This window comes from Bos grunniens, chromosome 25, assembly GCF_055505025.1.
Source record: "Bos grunniens cultivar Pamir isolate PY7600 chromosome 25, Bosgru_T2T1.0, whole genome shotgun sequence".
NCBI classification, from domain to species: Eukaryota; Metazoa; Chordata; class Mammalia; order Artiodactyla; family Bovidae; genus Bos; species Bos grunniens.
The window spans coordinates 8224214-8239428 of record NC_141189.1 but is presented as its reverse complement, the minus strand read 5'-3'; the positions used below and the strand labels follow the sequence as shown (position 1 = coordinate 8239428).

General features: G+C 57.7%; 2 protein-coding genes across 7 annotated transcripts; one reads left to right on the top strand and one right to left on the bottom strand.

Annotated features, from left to right (window-relative positions):
- The first annotated feature begins 4124 nt into the window (after nucleotides 1-4124).
- On the top strand, nucleotides 4125-8503 carry POLR2J (RNA polymerase II subunit J). 3 transcript variants are annotated; one of them, XM_086374393.1, is made up of 4 exons: nucleotides 4125-4249; nucleotides 5533-5622; nucleotides 7422-7596; nucleotides 8312-8503. In XM_086374393.1, the coding sequence occupies exons 1-4, from the start codon at nucleotides 4197-4199 to the stop codon at nucleotides 8345-8347; spliced, it is 354 nt and encodes a 117-aa protein (XP_086230519.1). In that variant the 5' UTR covers nucleotides 4125-4196; the 3' UTR covers nucleotides 8348-8503. The 3 variants fall into 3 exon arrangements, with proteins under 3 accessions (XP_086230519.1, XP_086230518.1, XP_086230520.1); XM_086374392.1 differs by having other exon boundaries at nucleotides 7422-7601; XM_086374394.1 differs by lacking the exon at nucleotides 4125-4249 and adding an exon at nucleotides 5395-5443.
- A 331-nt stretch (nucleotides 8504-8834) lies between these two features.
- Nucleotides 8835-15166, bottom strand: LRWD1 (leucine rich repeats and WD repeat domain containing 1). 4 transcript variants are annotated; one of them, XR_015154389.1, is made up of 15 exons: nucleotides 14987-15166; nucleotides 14254-14488; nucleotides 14041-14157; nucleotides 13510-13647; nucleotides 13170-13274; nucleotides 12800-12922; nucleotides 12607-12709; nucleotides 12334-12443; nucleotides 11946-12153; nucleotides 11390-11462; nucleotides 11159-11299; nucleotides 9730-9858; nucleotides 9385-9540; nucleotides 9191-9303; nucleotides 8835-9105 (listed from the first exon to the last, which is right to left on the bottom strand). XR_015154389.1 is itself a non-coding variant. In XM_086374369.1 (15 exons), the coding sequence occupies exons 4-15, from the start codon at nucleotides 13621-13623 to the stop codon at nucleotides 8959-8961; spliced, it is 1485 nt and encodes a 494-aa protein (XP_086230495.1). In that variant the 5' UTR covers nucleotides 13624-13647; nucleotides 14000-14157; nucleotides 14254-14488; nucleotides 14987-15166; the 3' UTR covers nucleotides 8835-8958. The 4 variants fall into 4 exon arrangements, 3 of the variants coding, with proteins under 3 accessions (XP_086230495.1, XP_086230493.1, XP_086230494.1); XM_086374369.1 differs by having other exon boundaries at nucleotides 9730-9821; nucleotides 14000-14157; XM_086374367.1 differs by having other exon boundaries at nucleotides 9730-9821.
- Nucleotides 15167-15215: the final 49 nt, after the last annotated feature.

Here is a 15215-nt window from a genome sequence, read left to right as displayed (position 1 = left end):
TTAAAGGTCTCATTCAACCAAGCTTAGAGCCTCCCCTGTGAGCTCAGACCTGGGACAGTTCCCAAGGGCCTGGGTTACAGGCAGGACCCTTGACCCGGCTGACTAGCCAGGCTCTGGGGCAGGACCATCTGGGCAGACTGCAAACTGGGTTCTTTGAGGGGTGGCCCAGAAAGGCAAAGAGGTGGTGAAGGTACAGGGGGCTGCCCCCTCCCCTCAACCCCGTGGCTTTTGGGGCCATATCAGACTTTTCTCCTGGCACAGCCTTGATGGGTGGTTTCCCCCACAGCTTACACCAGCTCAACCCCCTGGATGTTCATCTCTTCTTGGTCATGATTCTGCCAGCCTGTGGGCCTCACCAGCTTCTTTGCAGGGTGGGCATCCCCTCTCCCTCCCTGGCCCAGGGCTCAGGGCCAGGGGGCCTCAGCCTGCTCTTCCCTGCCCCCATCACCAACTCCTGCTTCTCTGGCTACTTCCCTAGGGTCTCACACACATCTCCTGCCTGTTGGCTCTTCTTGGGTTTCAAGGACCTCCTGATCAGGCAGTATGGACCCCAGGGTCTGCTGAGCCCCAAGGCATGGAGTGAAGGGGAAAGACAGGTGTGCACTTATAAGGGGCTTGCACAAATAGAACCATGGGGGTGGGGGGGCGGTTTTGACCACAACCCTTGGCATGTGAGATCTTAGTTCCCTGGCCAGGGATCAAACCCACATCCCCTGCACTGGAAACTCGGAGTCTTAACCACGGAAACTCGGAGTCTTAACCACGGCACCACCAGGGAAGTCCCAGAACTGCAGATTTTAACTGCATACACACACAGCCAGCCACCCACTGGCAACACTGGCCACCCTCTCCTCCAGTGGATCTGATGTGGGCGTGGTCACTGCCACCCTCTCCTCCAATGGATCTGATGTGGGCGTGGTCACTGCCACCCTCTCCTCCCAATGAATCTGGTGGGGGAGTAGTCACTGTAGCCACCTCTCCCATGAGTACTCACTGGTCTAGGTTCTCCTCTCAGAATCGGAGCAGAGCTCCCTACAGCTCAGGATGCTACGTTCTTTTTGGAAGCCCCCTGGAAAAAGGAGAGAAGAGACTCTCCTTCCCTCAAGTCCAGGCGGTCCTGCAGGTCACCCTCTCACCTGCCCAGGGATTCTGTACCACTCCCTGGGATCGCCAGGCCTGTTATTCACCCGCCCCCCAGATGTCTTGAGAGTCTGATTGGGCCCTCAGACAGAGGCCTGCAGCCCTGGGGCTGGCATTCAGTACAAAGCAGACACCCTGGGAAGCCCTGAGTGGGCCTAGCTCATGTGGTATGTGCATTTCTTCATCCTCTGGGCCGATCCCATAGGAAATCTGGGCAAATTCCCACCGACCTCCTCTTGGGAAACTCCTGTTAAAATATAATTTTCAAATATGTTAAAAAATGACTCAGACAAATATAGCATGAACATGTAACAAAGATTTATTACACTTCAAGGAGGAAACGAGTGTTGAGCAAAGCTGGTTCACAGACTATTTTGAGAAGCTGGGAAATGTTAGAATAAGATGGTGATATTAGATACAAAACTGGTGGATGAAGTTTTGTTCTGTATGGGATGGAAACCTGCAAGTTAATAAGTAACTTCAGTGTCTGGGCTCTAACTGAATAATAAATATCAAAGTCAAACACGGGTTCATTCCCCAAGATTAGGGATTGCCAGATTTTTCCTCCAAAGGCCCAGGCATGCAGGTTTTGGTCACAATTATTCTTGCAGCACAAAAGCAGCCACAGGCAATGAGGAAACCAGTGGGGATGGTGTATTCCAATAAAACTGTCGACTTAAAAAACAGTCACAAACTAAAAGACTCTTGGCCCAGAGAGTCAGGTTGGTGTGGGCCTCCAGCATATGACATTTTCACACCACAGGTCTCAAGCTCAAGTAGGAAATAGTCCTTCCCAGGAAGTGGTGAGGGAAGCTCCAGATTTCCTTGGGGGCTCCACAGCTGTGGTCCAGACCTGAAGAAGTATCTAGGGAGCTGTTACAGCTCCAGTAGCCAATCTGAGACCCTGGCCCCTGTTGCTTTGACTGCTCAGGTAGGACTTTTATTCTAAGCTGTAGTCTGCAAATATCAACCAACCAGAACCGACTCACACCCTTATCCTTTTGAGTTCCTCTCACAGCTATGTTGACTCAAAACAAAAATACACAACCCAGAAGTTGGAAGTTATGTGGGTTTTTTTTTTTTTCTGCCCCACGTGGCTTGTAGGATCCTAGTTCCCCAACTGGGGATTGAATTGGCCCTCAGCATGACAGTGCTGAGTCCTGACCACTGGATAGCCATGGAATTCCCGAGTGAGTTCTATTTATTGGGGATCCTACTGAGGACAGTAGCCTGGGAGACAGCCTTTCAGATCACTGTGAGGAACTGTTCCAAAGAGGTAAGATAGGAGCCAGGATATATAGGAGCTTTCTTGTTTTGTTTTTGTTTTTTTTTGCTGAAAAACACAACACATGTAGTCAAGTATCAAAAGATCGCTCCTTTGATTGCTGAAAGAAATATCAATAACCTCAGATATGCAGATGACATCACCCTTATGGCAGAAAGTGAAGAGGAACTAAAAAGCCTCTTGATGAAAGTGAAAGAGGAGAGTGAAAAAGTTGGCTTAAAGCTCAACATTCAGAAAACGAAGATCATGGTATCTGGTCTCATCACTTCATGGGAAATAGATGGGGAAGCAGTGGAAACAGTGTCAGACTTTATTTTTTTTGGCTCCAAAATCACTGCAGATGGTGATTGCAGCCATGAAATTAAAAGATACTTACTCCTTGGAAGAAAAGTTATGACCAACCTAGATAGCATATTCAAAAGCAGAGACATTACTTTGCCAACAAAGGTCCGTCTAGTCAAGGCTATGGTTTTTCCAGTGGTCATGTATGGATGTGAGAGTTGGACTGTGAAGAAAGCTGAGCGCCAAAGAATTGATGCTTTTGAACTGTAGTGTTGGAGAAGACTTGAGAGTCCGTTGGACTGCAAGGAGATCCAACCAGTCCATTCTGAAGGAGATCAGCCCTGGGTGTTCTTTGGAAGGAATGATGGTACAGCTGAAACTCCAGTACTTTGGCCACCTCATGCGAAGAGTTGACTCATTGGAAAAGACCGTGATGCTGGGAGGGATTGGGGGCAGGAGGAGAAGGGGATGACAGAGGATGAGATGGCTGGATGGCATCACCGACTCTATGGACATGAGTTTGAGTGAACTCCAGGAGATGGTGATGGACAGGGAGGCCTGGTGTGCTACGATTCATGGGGTCACAGAGAGTCGGACATGACATGACTGAACGACTGAACTGAACTGAATCACAAAAGACAGACACTCAAGGATTTCAGTGCTGTTCTTGGGAAAATGCAAGAATGTGGGCTCACTGAAATGATTTCTAGATATGCATCCGAACTCTCTACGGCCAGCATCCTGTTTTTCTCCATCCTGAACTCCCCTCAGGGAGCACTGTCAGGGGCTGGTAACTAGATAGTGGGCAACCATTCTTTGTTTACTGAAATGGCAGACATTTTTTTTTTTTGTCCCCACCTGTTTACACCTGCTTCCTCCCTAGCCCTCCCTGCCCTAACAAGAAACTCACTAGGCTACAAGCCCACCTGGAAAGTCAGTTGACAACCGGCCAGGGGTCTTGTAGCCCTTCGCGTGGGCACCGGGATTTTTTTCATATACAACAGTCTAGCCCAGGGGAGGTTTCTTCCATCCCTTTGGGTCACACCTGCCCACTACCACAAGGCTTCCTTCTCCATTCAAGAGCCTGTTGCTGTGTACTCCAAGGACACATTTCCAAAGAGGGATAAAGGGACAAAGAGAGCAGAGGGAAATACACCGCTGGCTTCCCGCTTGGCTTAGACAGGATGTCTGAGAACTGAAAGAGCACCCCTCAGCGTTCCCACCGAGCGCCAAGGCGCGCCAGGGCCCGCAGGTGAGCGGAGAGGAGCTTCTAAACTCACGCATGCGCAGAGCCACCAGCACCCCTGGCGGCTTCTCACCCTGCGCAGGATCCTCCAGACCGATAGGGGGCAAAGGGCCGATCCTCACACGGGTTTGGCACTGCCGGCATAATCCGGAAGCAGCCGCTAACCCGGAAGTGGTCGTTTGGTAGGGCTCTGCAGGCGGTGGTGGCTGCTGCAGGGGTTTAGGAGGTGGCCGCGACGCTAGGATGAACGCCCCTCCCGCTTTCGAGTCGTTCTTGCTCTTCGAGGGCGAGAAGAAGTAAGTGGAACCAGCCTGGGTCAGGGACGGGGGGAGGGTCGCGGGCCCTCGACCGTCTGCGCCCTCAGATTCTGGGGCTTTTCTGCCGGGAGACAGAAGCAACTTTTGCTCGAGCGTCTACTCGCCGAATGCTCCACACCCGTGTCTGCCAAACTTAACACAGTCCTGGGCGGTGGTGAGCCGCCCCATTTTGTAGACGAGGAAACCAAGGCTCAGAAAGGTTAAGTAACTCCCCCAGGCGCACAGAAATTAGCCGATCTGTATTCGAACCCAGGGTTTCTGGCTCCAAAGTCTTTCCACCCGGCACCGTTATCCTCTTTGCTGCATACAGAGGACAGTCTGATGGCTGTCAGACTCACACCGGATCTTCATTCGCCGGTGTAAAATCTCCAGTGATTCCCCATTGTCTGCTGGTGAAGGAAAGTGCAGTCCAGTGCTCACATAGCCTGCCTGGGGATCCCCCACTTAACAACTCTCTGTCTTTGGGCAAGTGACTTAATCTGCCTGAGAACCACTTTCCTCATCTAAGAAATGGGCTTATTAGTGTATTAAATCACAGGATTTTCTCTTAGGGGAGGTTAAATTAGGTAATTTATATGAAGTGCTTAGTCTAGGATTCAGCACAAAGAAAACCCTTTTTTTGCTTTGTTTTGTTTTTTCTCCACGCTGCGGTGGCATGGGGAATCTTTCCCGACCAGGGATGGAACCCGCATCCCCTGCAGTGGAAGCGGGGTCTCTTGACCACTGGACTGCCAGGAAAGTCCCTCCAGAAGACCATCTTAAATTCTGGCTTTTCTTTCTCTTAACTGCCTGGTCTTAACTGCAAGTCTCTGCAGTCTAGCCCATAGCCCCTTGCCAGCCACTTCAGTCTCCCCTGAGAGCAGTGGTTCTCAACCTGGGGGGCCACTTTGTCCCGCCAGGGGACTTTGGCAATGTCTGCAAACTTTTCTGGTCTCTAGTGGGTAAAGGCCAGGGCTACTGCTAATACCCTACAGTGTACCAGACATCCCCCTACAAAAAATTTTCTGGCCTAAAATATCAGTGGTGCCAAAGTTGAGAAGCTCTGCTCTGAGAAGAAGAGATAATTCAGAGTAGGTGAGCGTCCCACGGTTCCAGGTGTGGCTGGGTTTGGGCTTCTCTGAGTCAGAGAGGTTTGTATGGAATGAAGAGATGGGCAAGGGCTCTCAGGAGGAGGTAGGGCCTAAGCTTGCCTTGGAGGACGGGGTTTAGACTCCAGGGAGGAAACCCCCCGCCCCCAATCTGTTGCCTCTGCCTCTTCCTAGGATCACCATTAACAAGGACACCAAAGTACCCAATGCCTGTTTGTTCACCATCAACAAGGAGGACCACACGCTAGGAAACATCATTAAATCGTAAGTTCCGAGTCAATGGCTTTTGGGGATTGTGTTTTTTAAAATATTTATTTACTTGGCTGCACCGGGTCTTGCACTCCCTACATTGGGAGCATGGAGTCTCAGCCATGGGATGACCAGTGAAGTTCTGGGAGTTATGTTTGATGGGCTTTTTGAGAGGCCAAGCATAAGTTCCAGAAGACATTCTCGAGGCTCTCTGAGCTCCAGAAAGTCCTGGGAGCTGGCTGTGGGAATTCACAGATCCCAGTTCCTTTTCTTCCAAATGACGGTGACCCCATATCTGGTCTTGCAGCCATTTCTCTGTGTTGGCTCAGTTATCCGACTAAAGAAAGTAAATGCACAGTGAGCCACAGAAAAGGAGGCGCACTTGAGGCTCTGTGCTCATGAGACGCCGTCAGGGTTGGCCGCCCTGTCGCAAATAGTGACGTCAGTCACACCTGGCATTCCAAGATACACGTGCCAAGAGATTGACAGTAGAATAAGGAAAGCAGGTGGGAGAGGGACTCTGGTCATCCGGTGTCCTGGTGGTTACCTGACGCCTGGTATTTGCACCAGTAAGTCCTGGCCCAGTAGGTGGCCAGCGGTGGGATTGCCACTCTGGCCCAGGAACTTGTCCTCTTGCTGCTGGAAAACGCTGTCAGTGAAGCCACACCTTTCCCAGGTGTGCACGTTTGAGGCCGCAGGCAGGAGCCTGTTTATCTCCTGGTGTGAGTTAGGGGGCGGGGTTGCCCACCTTCTGTCTGGATGACTCCCGCCCAGCACCACACCAGGGGTGCACCCAGGCTGTCTCTGGGGTCCTGCTGCAGCCCCCCCGCCCGTGTGAGCCCAGTGTGCCCTCCTATGCCAGGCCCCCCCTCCCTCGGTGTGCACACTTTTTATCAAGCATTTTATTTACTTTTGGCTGTGCTGGGTCTTCATTGCTGCGCAGGCTACTCTCCAGTTGCGGTGTGAGGGCTTCTCGTTGCACTGGCTTCTCTTGTTGCAGAGCACAGGCAGCCCGGGCTTCAGTGGCTGCGGCACGTGGGCTCGGTCGTTGCGGCTCCGGGCTCTGACTGGCTCCGTAGTTGTGGTGCACGGGCTTAGTTACCTGCTAAGTTGCATGTGTTGTCTTCCTGATCCAGGGATCGAATCCTTGTCTTTGGCGTTGGCAGGCAGATTCTTTACTGCTGAGCCACCAGGGGAGTCCTCACACTTGACAGGAGGAAGCCTCCCGGTGCTCAGGGCACAGGCTTCACAACCTCATGGAGCGGGACCCCGTGTGTGCGGACGGCAGCTGCCAGCCCGTGTTGCCCAGAGGGTTTCCATTTCTGTTTCATTAAGTGCTCAGAGCCTAGGGCCTTCTCTACCTGCTGCCTTTATTTACTCTGCCAGATGCTCTTTGGGGGCTGGGAATGGGGCTTTTTTTTTGTTTGTTGACTGGACGCTGGCTGGATTTTTCCTGCTTTGGGAGGTTTCTTTGGGGCTTTTGCAGGCTCCCTGACATCCCTGAGGGCAGAGCTGGCAGGAAACCCTGTTCCCTAGGAAGGGTCATTGACCCTCGTGCCTGTAGGTGTGTGTATGGGAGGAGTCCCCACCGGCTCTGTCGTCTTCAGGTGTCTGTTTAACTCAAGATTTTTGTGGGGGCTGAGGTGGGGGTGTGTGACCGCAACACAAACTCTTAAAGGTCAGGAGTAGCTGCGTGTGCTTTCAGGCCACAAGCCAACAGGGAGACCTTTGGTTAGAAGGCCACAAAGGGGCCAGAGCCCCAAGTGCACTCTGCTCAGCACCTGCCTCCCTCACCATGCCCGTCCATGTCTCAGGCAGCTCCTAAAGGACCCACAGGTGCTGTTTGCTGGCTACAAAGTCCCGCACCCCTTGGAGCACAAGATCATCATCCGGGTGCAGACCACGCCGGACTACAGCCCCCAGGAGGCCTTCACCAACGCCATCACCGACCTTATCAGCGAGCTGTCCCTGCTGGAAGAGCGCTTCCGGGTGAGGTGCTGCTGTAGGGGGGATGGGGGGCGGTCCCCGCAGACACCAGCCTGTATGCCCTCACCCAGGATGGCCCCCGGGGGATTGCCTCTGATTTATTGGGGGAGCGGGGAAGGGAGTGATGACCAAGCAGGGACGTCCGCCACAGCATCCAGCAAGCGTGGACTGAGGGGTTACGGAGCTGAGGCCTGGAACCTGCGCTCTGCATCCGGGGGTGGGACCTCCCCTGGTGCCCTGGGTCTTCTCGTGGGAGTGAGGGGCCCGTGGCCTGGGCTGGCCCTCCAAACCTCTTCCTGGTGGTGCCAGCCCCTGTGGTCCGTCTGTCCAGGGTGCAGCTCACTGTACCCTGGGGGTTCCATCATCAAGAAGCTTCAGTGGGTGTGGCCACACTTGTTTACTCAGGGGTCTTCAAAGTCTAGGCATAATTGAGAGTGAGAAAGAGCCACGGCTTCCGGAGCCACCAGGAAGCACCTCTGCCCCCCGACTCCCTCCTGCCCCGGGCAACAGGACCTGGGCTGTGGGGGAATGATGGCGTGGGTGGGCTGGCTCCAGGGTCCCTGGGGCACCTGCCCAGCACCCAGAATGTTTGGGGCCCCAGCTTGCTGCTTCTGTTAGCTCATGGCTGCACTCTGGGGAGGGGCACAGTGGCGGTTTCCTGGTGGCCCTTGGTCAGGGAGGCTGGGGCTGAGTCTCCAACATCCTCGCTCCCCGACAGGTGGCCATCAAAGACAAGCAGGAAGGCATCGAGTAGCTGGCTGCTCCGGGCCCTTCTCCAGGTGGACGAGAGCACTTCCTCCAGCCATGGGCCTCCTTGTAGAGTCCAGTGAGCTCCCACCCCCCAGACACCGATGTGTCCTGTACATAGAGAGTTGGTTTTATTTTCCTAATAAAGCGTGACCAGAAATGACCCAGCTGTGGGCTGAGCAGAGATGACCTCAAGGCAAAAGGACCGTCAGTTCAGTGGAGGTAGAGGACCTGTTCCGACACCATTTAGGGGCCTTGTTTCAGAGTGGACCGGCCCACAGACCCGATCTCTGTCTTGAGAAGGTGGCAGGAGCTAACTCATTCTAACAAACCCTGGGAACCTGGGGCTGCCAGGCGCTATCTCAAGCAGAAGGGAACCGAAAACCTATGTGCTTCCAGGAGTCTCTGCTCTGGAAGCCTTGGCAGCAGGGCTGGCCAGCTGGCCTCACTCAGCACGGGGATGGGGCCCACAGAGAGCTCTCCCCAGGCTTCTCTTACAAAGTAGCGTTTTAATAAAAAAAAAAACACTCACAGACATAAAGATCCCGTCACTACCCCCAAAGCTGAATAAGTTAAGTTGTGTCCCTGCTGCCCTGTGACGGAGGCGGACCCGTGCACTCAGGGCTCGCCCCTTCTCCAGATGGCGACAATGTTGGAGTCAGTCAGCGCAGTGAGGTAGGTAAAGGCGGGGTTGGCCACCACCGTGTTCACCATCGTCTTGGTCACCGTCTGGCCCATTGCCTGGGGCTGGGGCCACTTAAGGATCTGGGGGGAAGAGAGAGGGGGCTGAACAGCTGCTTCTGCTTCCTGAGCAGGGCCCCTGGGCAGCACCAGCCCCCTGCGTGCCTACCTGCGTGGGGGCCTGCGGGGCGGTCTGTGGTGGGGAGCGCTGCGCCAGGAGGGGCCTGACGTCATAGATCCACACGCTGCCCTGCTCATCCCCACAGAGCACAAGCCCCTTGTCTGTCAGGACAGGAATGGAGCCTCAGGTGGGGCAGAACTTGGGGGGCAGCCGGGGGCAGGGAAGGAAGGTGGGCCACTCACCAGGACAGGTGCTGAGGGAGAAGTAGGCCAGGATGGTGGGCGACCACTGCAGCCAAGCCAGGACTACCACAGCCACCGTGGGCTGGCTGCCCCGACCCTGCCACGTCTGGCTCCAGCTCCACAGGCAGATGGTGCCCAGGCTGCTTCCCTTGGAGGCTGACGGGAGAAGGAAGAGCTGTGCCTGTTGGGGGGTGCCTCTCCAGACATTTCCTGGTCCGTGCTGAGGGCCCCCTCAGAAACCCTTGGACCTAAACCCCACCCACAGAGAAATCACCCCAGAAGGCCTGGCCAGGGCCCAGTGGGGTCCCAAGAAGCCAGACTGTCCCTGGAGCTGGGCTCACTCACCCACGACATCCTCATTCACGAATGCCAGCCCATCCACTCTCTGTCCGGATACCTTGGAGCCCTCGGAGAAGACGAACTCGACTTCACATACCCTGCGGGGCAGCAGAAGATGCTGGTCAGCCCGGAAGGCTGCAGAAAGAGACACACATCAAAGCTGGGCGCTCGTTCAGATCCCTGCCGGGCACTTCCTCAGGACCCCTGGTCCATCCAAGCCCTGAAGGGGGAGCCAGCGGGTGGGGGTGGGGTGGGGCGCGGCCAGGAAGGGCTCGGAAGCCAGGCCGTGCCTCGGGCTGAGTGAGGTAAGCAGTGCGCTGGCCAAGGGGCAGGGGTTTGCTCTGACCCCGAGGGCAGTGTGCAGAGTGGCAGCTGAGAGCGTGGGGTCACACTGCTTGGAGAGGCTCCCAGCAGAGTCTGAGATCCACAAAAGGCAGCCAAGTGCCAACCCCAAGAGGCAGACGCGTCTGAGATGCAGGGAAGACATCACAGGACTTGGGGAAGAGGCAGATGTGGGTGGGCGCGGGGGGGAGGAGGCAGGGGGCCGCCAACACCTGTCTGGACCACTGCCTGGTGGCAGTTGGTCTGTGCTGAGATGTCGTTCTAGTTTTCCCCTGCCACCTGCCCTCAAATTCTCCCCAGGCTATTCCCTGTACTTAGGTTAAAATTCAGTACCTCACCAGGGACCGCAGGGCTGGTGTCCCCTGCCTCCTCGCCTTTGCCTTCCCTCCGGTTTCCCAAGCTCTGACCAGACCTCCCTGGTCAGCCAGCTTGCCCTGCCACTGCCCTTTGCGCTTCCCTCTGTGTGAAGACCCTCCCTCCGTCTGCCCACCTGACCCTTGGGGTCCATGAAGAGCATAGGCCTGAGGACCTGTCCATCTGCCACCAGTCACCTCAGAGTCCCCTGAGCCTCCCTGCCCCTCTCAGAGCGCCTTACTTGTGTGATTTTAATGCCTGTCTCCTCCACCAGGCTCTGGGACCCTCGAGGGCAGGGCTTCCCTCCCAAGCACTGCCTCAGCTCTCCCAGGGTCCAAGAGCCACAAGCCTCAACTTGGCCTTCCCGGGGCCTCATCCCAGCCCAGACACCATCCCCGTTGCCCTCCACTAGCCCTGGGGTGTGAGTTATTGTCCCCACTTTGCAGATGAAATCATGCTGGACAAGGGAAGGTCCCACAGCTGGCGAGTGGTAGGACCTGGGCAGTGATGAGGTGATCACAGCCTGGAGTGCTGGAAAGTGATCTTTCCTCGAGAGATGAGCAGGAGGTGCGGACACCCCAGCTCTGCAAATAGGGCCCTGGAAACTGCCTCTGGGCTCCCCAGGGCGAGGGGCATAGTGCAGGCACTACCCGACAGGTGTGCCTGGGGTCAGACCCTCGGACCTGCAGCTGCTCGGCTCTGAGGACGGGCTTTCGGGGCATCCCCTGCCCGTGCTCACCTCTTCTTCTGGGGCTGGTCCAGCCGCACGTCCCAGCAGCAGCAGCCGCCCTCACAGCCGGCCAGCAGGTAGGTGTCCGGGCAGGGGGGAACAGGGCAGAGGCGCAGGGGGGTGGAGGTGGTATCCAGTGTGAGCAGGTGGCTGCCAGCAGGTGAGAGGCGGGAGGGCATGAGGCCGCAGACTCGGGTGCGCCCACCCCCCATCCCGGGCTGTCCTGCCTCGCAGCATCACCTGGCCTGGAATTCGTAGTCCTGGTTGGGTGTCCCAATGTCCCAGAGGATGATGCGCTTGTCGTAGGAGGCCGCTGGTGAGGGGATGGGAAGGAGACAGGTGTCTCTAAGAAGGCCCCGCTGCCTCCTGCAGGCTGCATCCCAGGTGGAGACCAGGCTCCCAAGGCCAGCCCCTCCAAGGCAGGGAGGGAGGGAGGGCCACAACTGGAGACAGGACTCCCGGGGCCCCGTCCTTATCCTGCTCGAACCTAACATGCCCCACACCAGGCAGCTACGGCTCAGATATCACCTCACCACATCCAGAGGGCTGGGGTACCCACCCAGATCGCAGACACTGCCCTGGCTCTGAGAAACCTCCAAGGCTGCAGGGCGGGTTGGGGGAACAAGACAGAATCTGAAGCCGGGTCAGGTGTCTCTGAAGCCTTGTGCTTCCTACCACAGTCTGAGCTGACCTTGGCAGCTGGTGTGAGGCCCGCCCCGGGGAGGAGCCCTGAGGTGCCAGGCTGCAGGACACGGGTACTGGGGGAGCCCTGGGGGGTGTGGGAGGAGGGTCTTACTGAAGAGGTGGGTCTCGTGGGTGGGGCTGAAGCAGAGGGTGGCAATGGCCTTCCTGTGGCCCCGGATGAGCCCGCAGCAGAAGCCGGCCTGCACGTGCAGCAGCCGGACCAGCCCACGCAGGCCCGCGGCCGCCAGCACGTTCCAGCGCTTCTTGTGGCCGGTCTGTGTGACCACCGTCAGGGCGGTCCAGGCCACGGAGAAGAACTCCTGGGCGGGGAGGGGAGCAGTCACGGAGGGGCAGAGCCACCTCGGAACCGCGGTCCAGCACCAAAGACAAGGGCCACCTGCTGAGCAGGCGGCCGAGTCTGGCCCCTCGACCTCCACACTTCTGCCCCCAGGAGCCAAGGCTCTGCCACCACCCCGCAGGAGCCAGGCGCTGGCACTCACCTCACCAGGCACCTTGTACTTGTGTAGTACAATGCCCGTCTGGCAGTCGATCACACACACGGCCTCCCCACCACACGTGGCCACGGTCTGCGACGCGGCCCCTGCCTGCCCTGTTTGGGAGCTCAGTCTGGTGAAAACGTTTTCAGTTGTCTACGGCAGTTGCTCCTCCTGACCTGGATGACACTTTAAGCTCTCTGTCCCTCCCTGCTCCCCACCCTCCCAGGTAGCCCCTGAAAGTGGCATTCCCAGGGCCCCTGCCCCCGAAGGGTATACCCTCATCCCAGGCTGGCTCGAAGGCGCAGGCCCAGAGCTGGGTTTTCAGATCGCTGGGGCTGTTGTTCTTGCTGTGGCACTGCAGGAAGTGCAGGGGCTCCAGCTGCAGGACAGGGGTGGGGACAGAGAGCGGTCATGGCTGCCCCAGCCCTCTCTCCCACCTTGCGCCTCCCTGCCACCGTGCAGCGCTCACCTGGCTGCTGTCAGAGCCCACAAGGCTGCCCTCCACCGGCGCCAACAGGGAGGTGCACATCCGCTTCTGGGGGGACAGGCTGAGTAGGGTATCACCTGGCCGCCTCAAGGCCACCGGCCTGGCCTGTGGAGGAGAGGGCAGGGGCAGGCTGAGGCATGGTGACCAGGCACCCATCTGCCTGGTCACAGACTCAACAGACTCAACTTCACCCTCCTGGGGTATGGGAGGCAAGAGGTACCAGGGTCAGAGAGAACCCACTCAAGCACAGGAGACCATCTCCTGGGCATATCTCAAGGTCCCCCGCTTCCCTAATGCCTCTTGAGGCAGGAAGAGCCAAGGCAGGCCCAGGGAGCCTGGGAGCCCCACTCACCCTGGGCTGCTGGGTAGCTGTGGCTTTGTGGGATCCCTCTGGCATGTCTGCCTCACGTGTGTGGGTTCCACCAGAGGCCACCAGCTCCTCAGAGATCATCCGCACCTGGGTGGGAGCAGGCCATCAGGAAGCCGGGCACAGTCCTAGGGCCTCAAGCCCCTTCCAGACAGCCAGTAAGAGCTGGGGAAGCATCTTTCCAGCCCCCAGGCCACCTTCCCTGACCTGCCCTACTCCCCACGTCCTCTTGTGGCCAGCGACCTCCAGGGCGGCTCAGGCTGTGGGAGCCAGGGAGGAGGGAGCTGCGAGGGCCGATGGGCAGCACAGCAGCGTGAGGGCATACCCGCCACTGGGTGAATTCGCTGAGCGACACGGGCCCGTAGCGGATGTTCCTGACAGCCGACTTCACAAAGTCTGCCTGGGCCTGTGCCTGCTCCTCTGGGCTCAGCGCGGCCATGAACTTCTTCCAGTGAGTTGCGACCTGGCACAAGAGGGACCAGGTTTAGGCTCAGGCCAGCCCAGCTCTCCTGGACCTTCTGTGGCGCCTCTGTCTCTAGGGATCAGAGGCGTCGCCCTCATCGCCTCTGGGAAGCCTCCAGGAACCACAGCCTTCTCGGCTGCACAAACCCAAGTGAGCCACAGGGAGAAACAGCCCCCGAAGGGAAAAGCTGGCCCAGCGCAGTGTCACCACGAAAGCGTCTCAACATCGCCTGCCTGCACAAGAACAAGAGGCCAAGCACCACAGCCAAGATCAGAGCCCTGGGTCAGGGTAGGGTCTCAGGGCCGCTGTGGCCCATCTCGGAGTCCTCCAGATACCCCATTCTGCCACTCACTCAAGGCTCTCGAGCTCCGGGGACTCCTCCCCGTTCCTCACCCTGGTGGTCAGCTCCCGGTTCAGGCTCTCTGCCTTAGAGCGAGTGGTGGAAGCATCCTTGCCGTTGAACTTACGGAGCTCGGGCAGGAGGAAGGTGACTTTCAGGCTGTCACTGACCTGGGGGATGAGGGAAGAGCGGCTCGGGGTTGCGCCCAGTCTGTGGCTGAGCCCCAGCCCATCGAGTGCCTGGGGCTGCTGCGGGCACCCACTTACTGTCAGGAAGGGGTTGCCCTCCAGGCTGAGCTCCTCGAGCTGCGGGAACTGGCAGAGGTGGGTGACGTCGCTCAGCTGGTTGTTGGCACAGTGGAGGACGTGCAGGTGGGGCAGGCCCAGGTCGGCGGGCAGCGTTTCCAGTTGGTTGTCGGAGAGGTCCAGCTCTTGCAGCTGCTTCAAGCGACCCAGGAGCGTGTGGTCCAAGTCCTCTGAGAGCAGATTCAGCCCTGACAGGCTGGGGAGAGGCGTAGACAGGGCCGGCTCAGGGGGCAGGCCCACCGACTTCCCACCCCATACCCACGTCAGCCCAGGTGCCTCCGATGGCTTTTCTCTTGATATTTCTTGTTGCCTGTGCAGTTGATCCCCAACATCGCCTCCATTGATAACTACTTTAGAACTTGAGGCAGCTGGCTACCTCCAAGAGGCTTTTTCCTGATCCTCTAGGGGGGGCTCTCTGAGCTCCCCTGTAACTCTCTCAACAGGTTGCTCCATATTCTTTCTACAAGACTGTCTCCCTAGCAGCCCAGGCCCTCTTCTGGGGCAACGCTGCTCCAGAACCCGCCCCCCGCCCCCGCCCCGCCCCATCTCATAAGGAGAGGACGGCGTGTCGCCCGAGTGTTTAAAGACTCGGGGTGATAACGGGGCCGGGAAGGGAGAGAGAAAGGATCCCAGGCTTTTCTCCGATTGCCCGCCGACCCAGGCCCCGGTGGGACAGTGTGGCTTCGGCCCTTACTCCAAGCTCCGGATCTTCCCCAGCCGGTTGCTCTTGGGTCGCCCCCGTTGGATAAGCAGCCGCGTCGAGAGGGGGGCCATGGCGAGAAGGCGCCGTCCGCGTGTGCCCAAACCGCAGCACGGGAATCCGATGCTGGCGCCAGCGCTTGCCTCAGTCCAGGAGGTGGCGCCGCGCGAATCCGTCCGCGGCGGCGACCACCGGAAGGAAGCGTCCCCGCGAACCTCGCGCC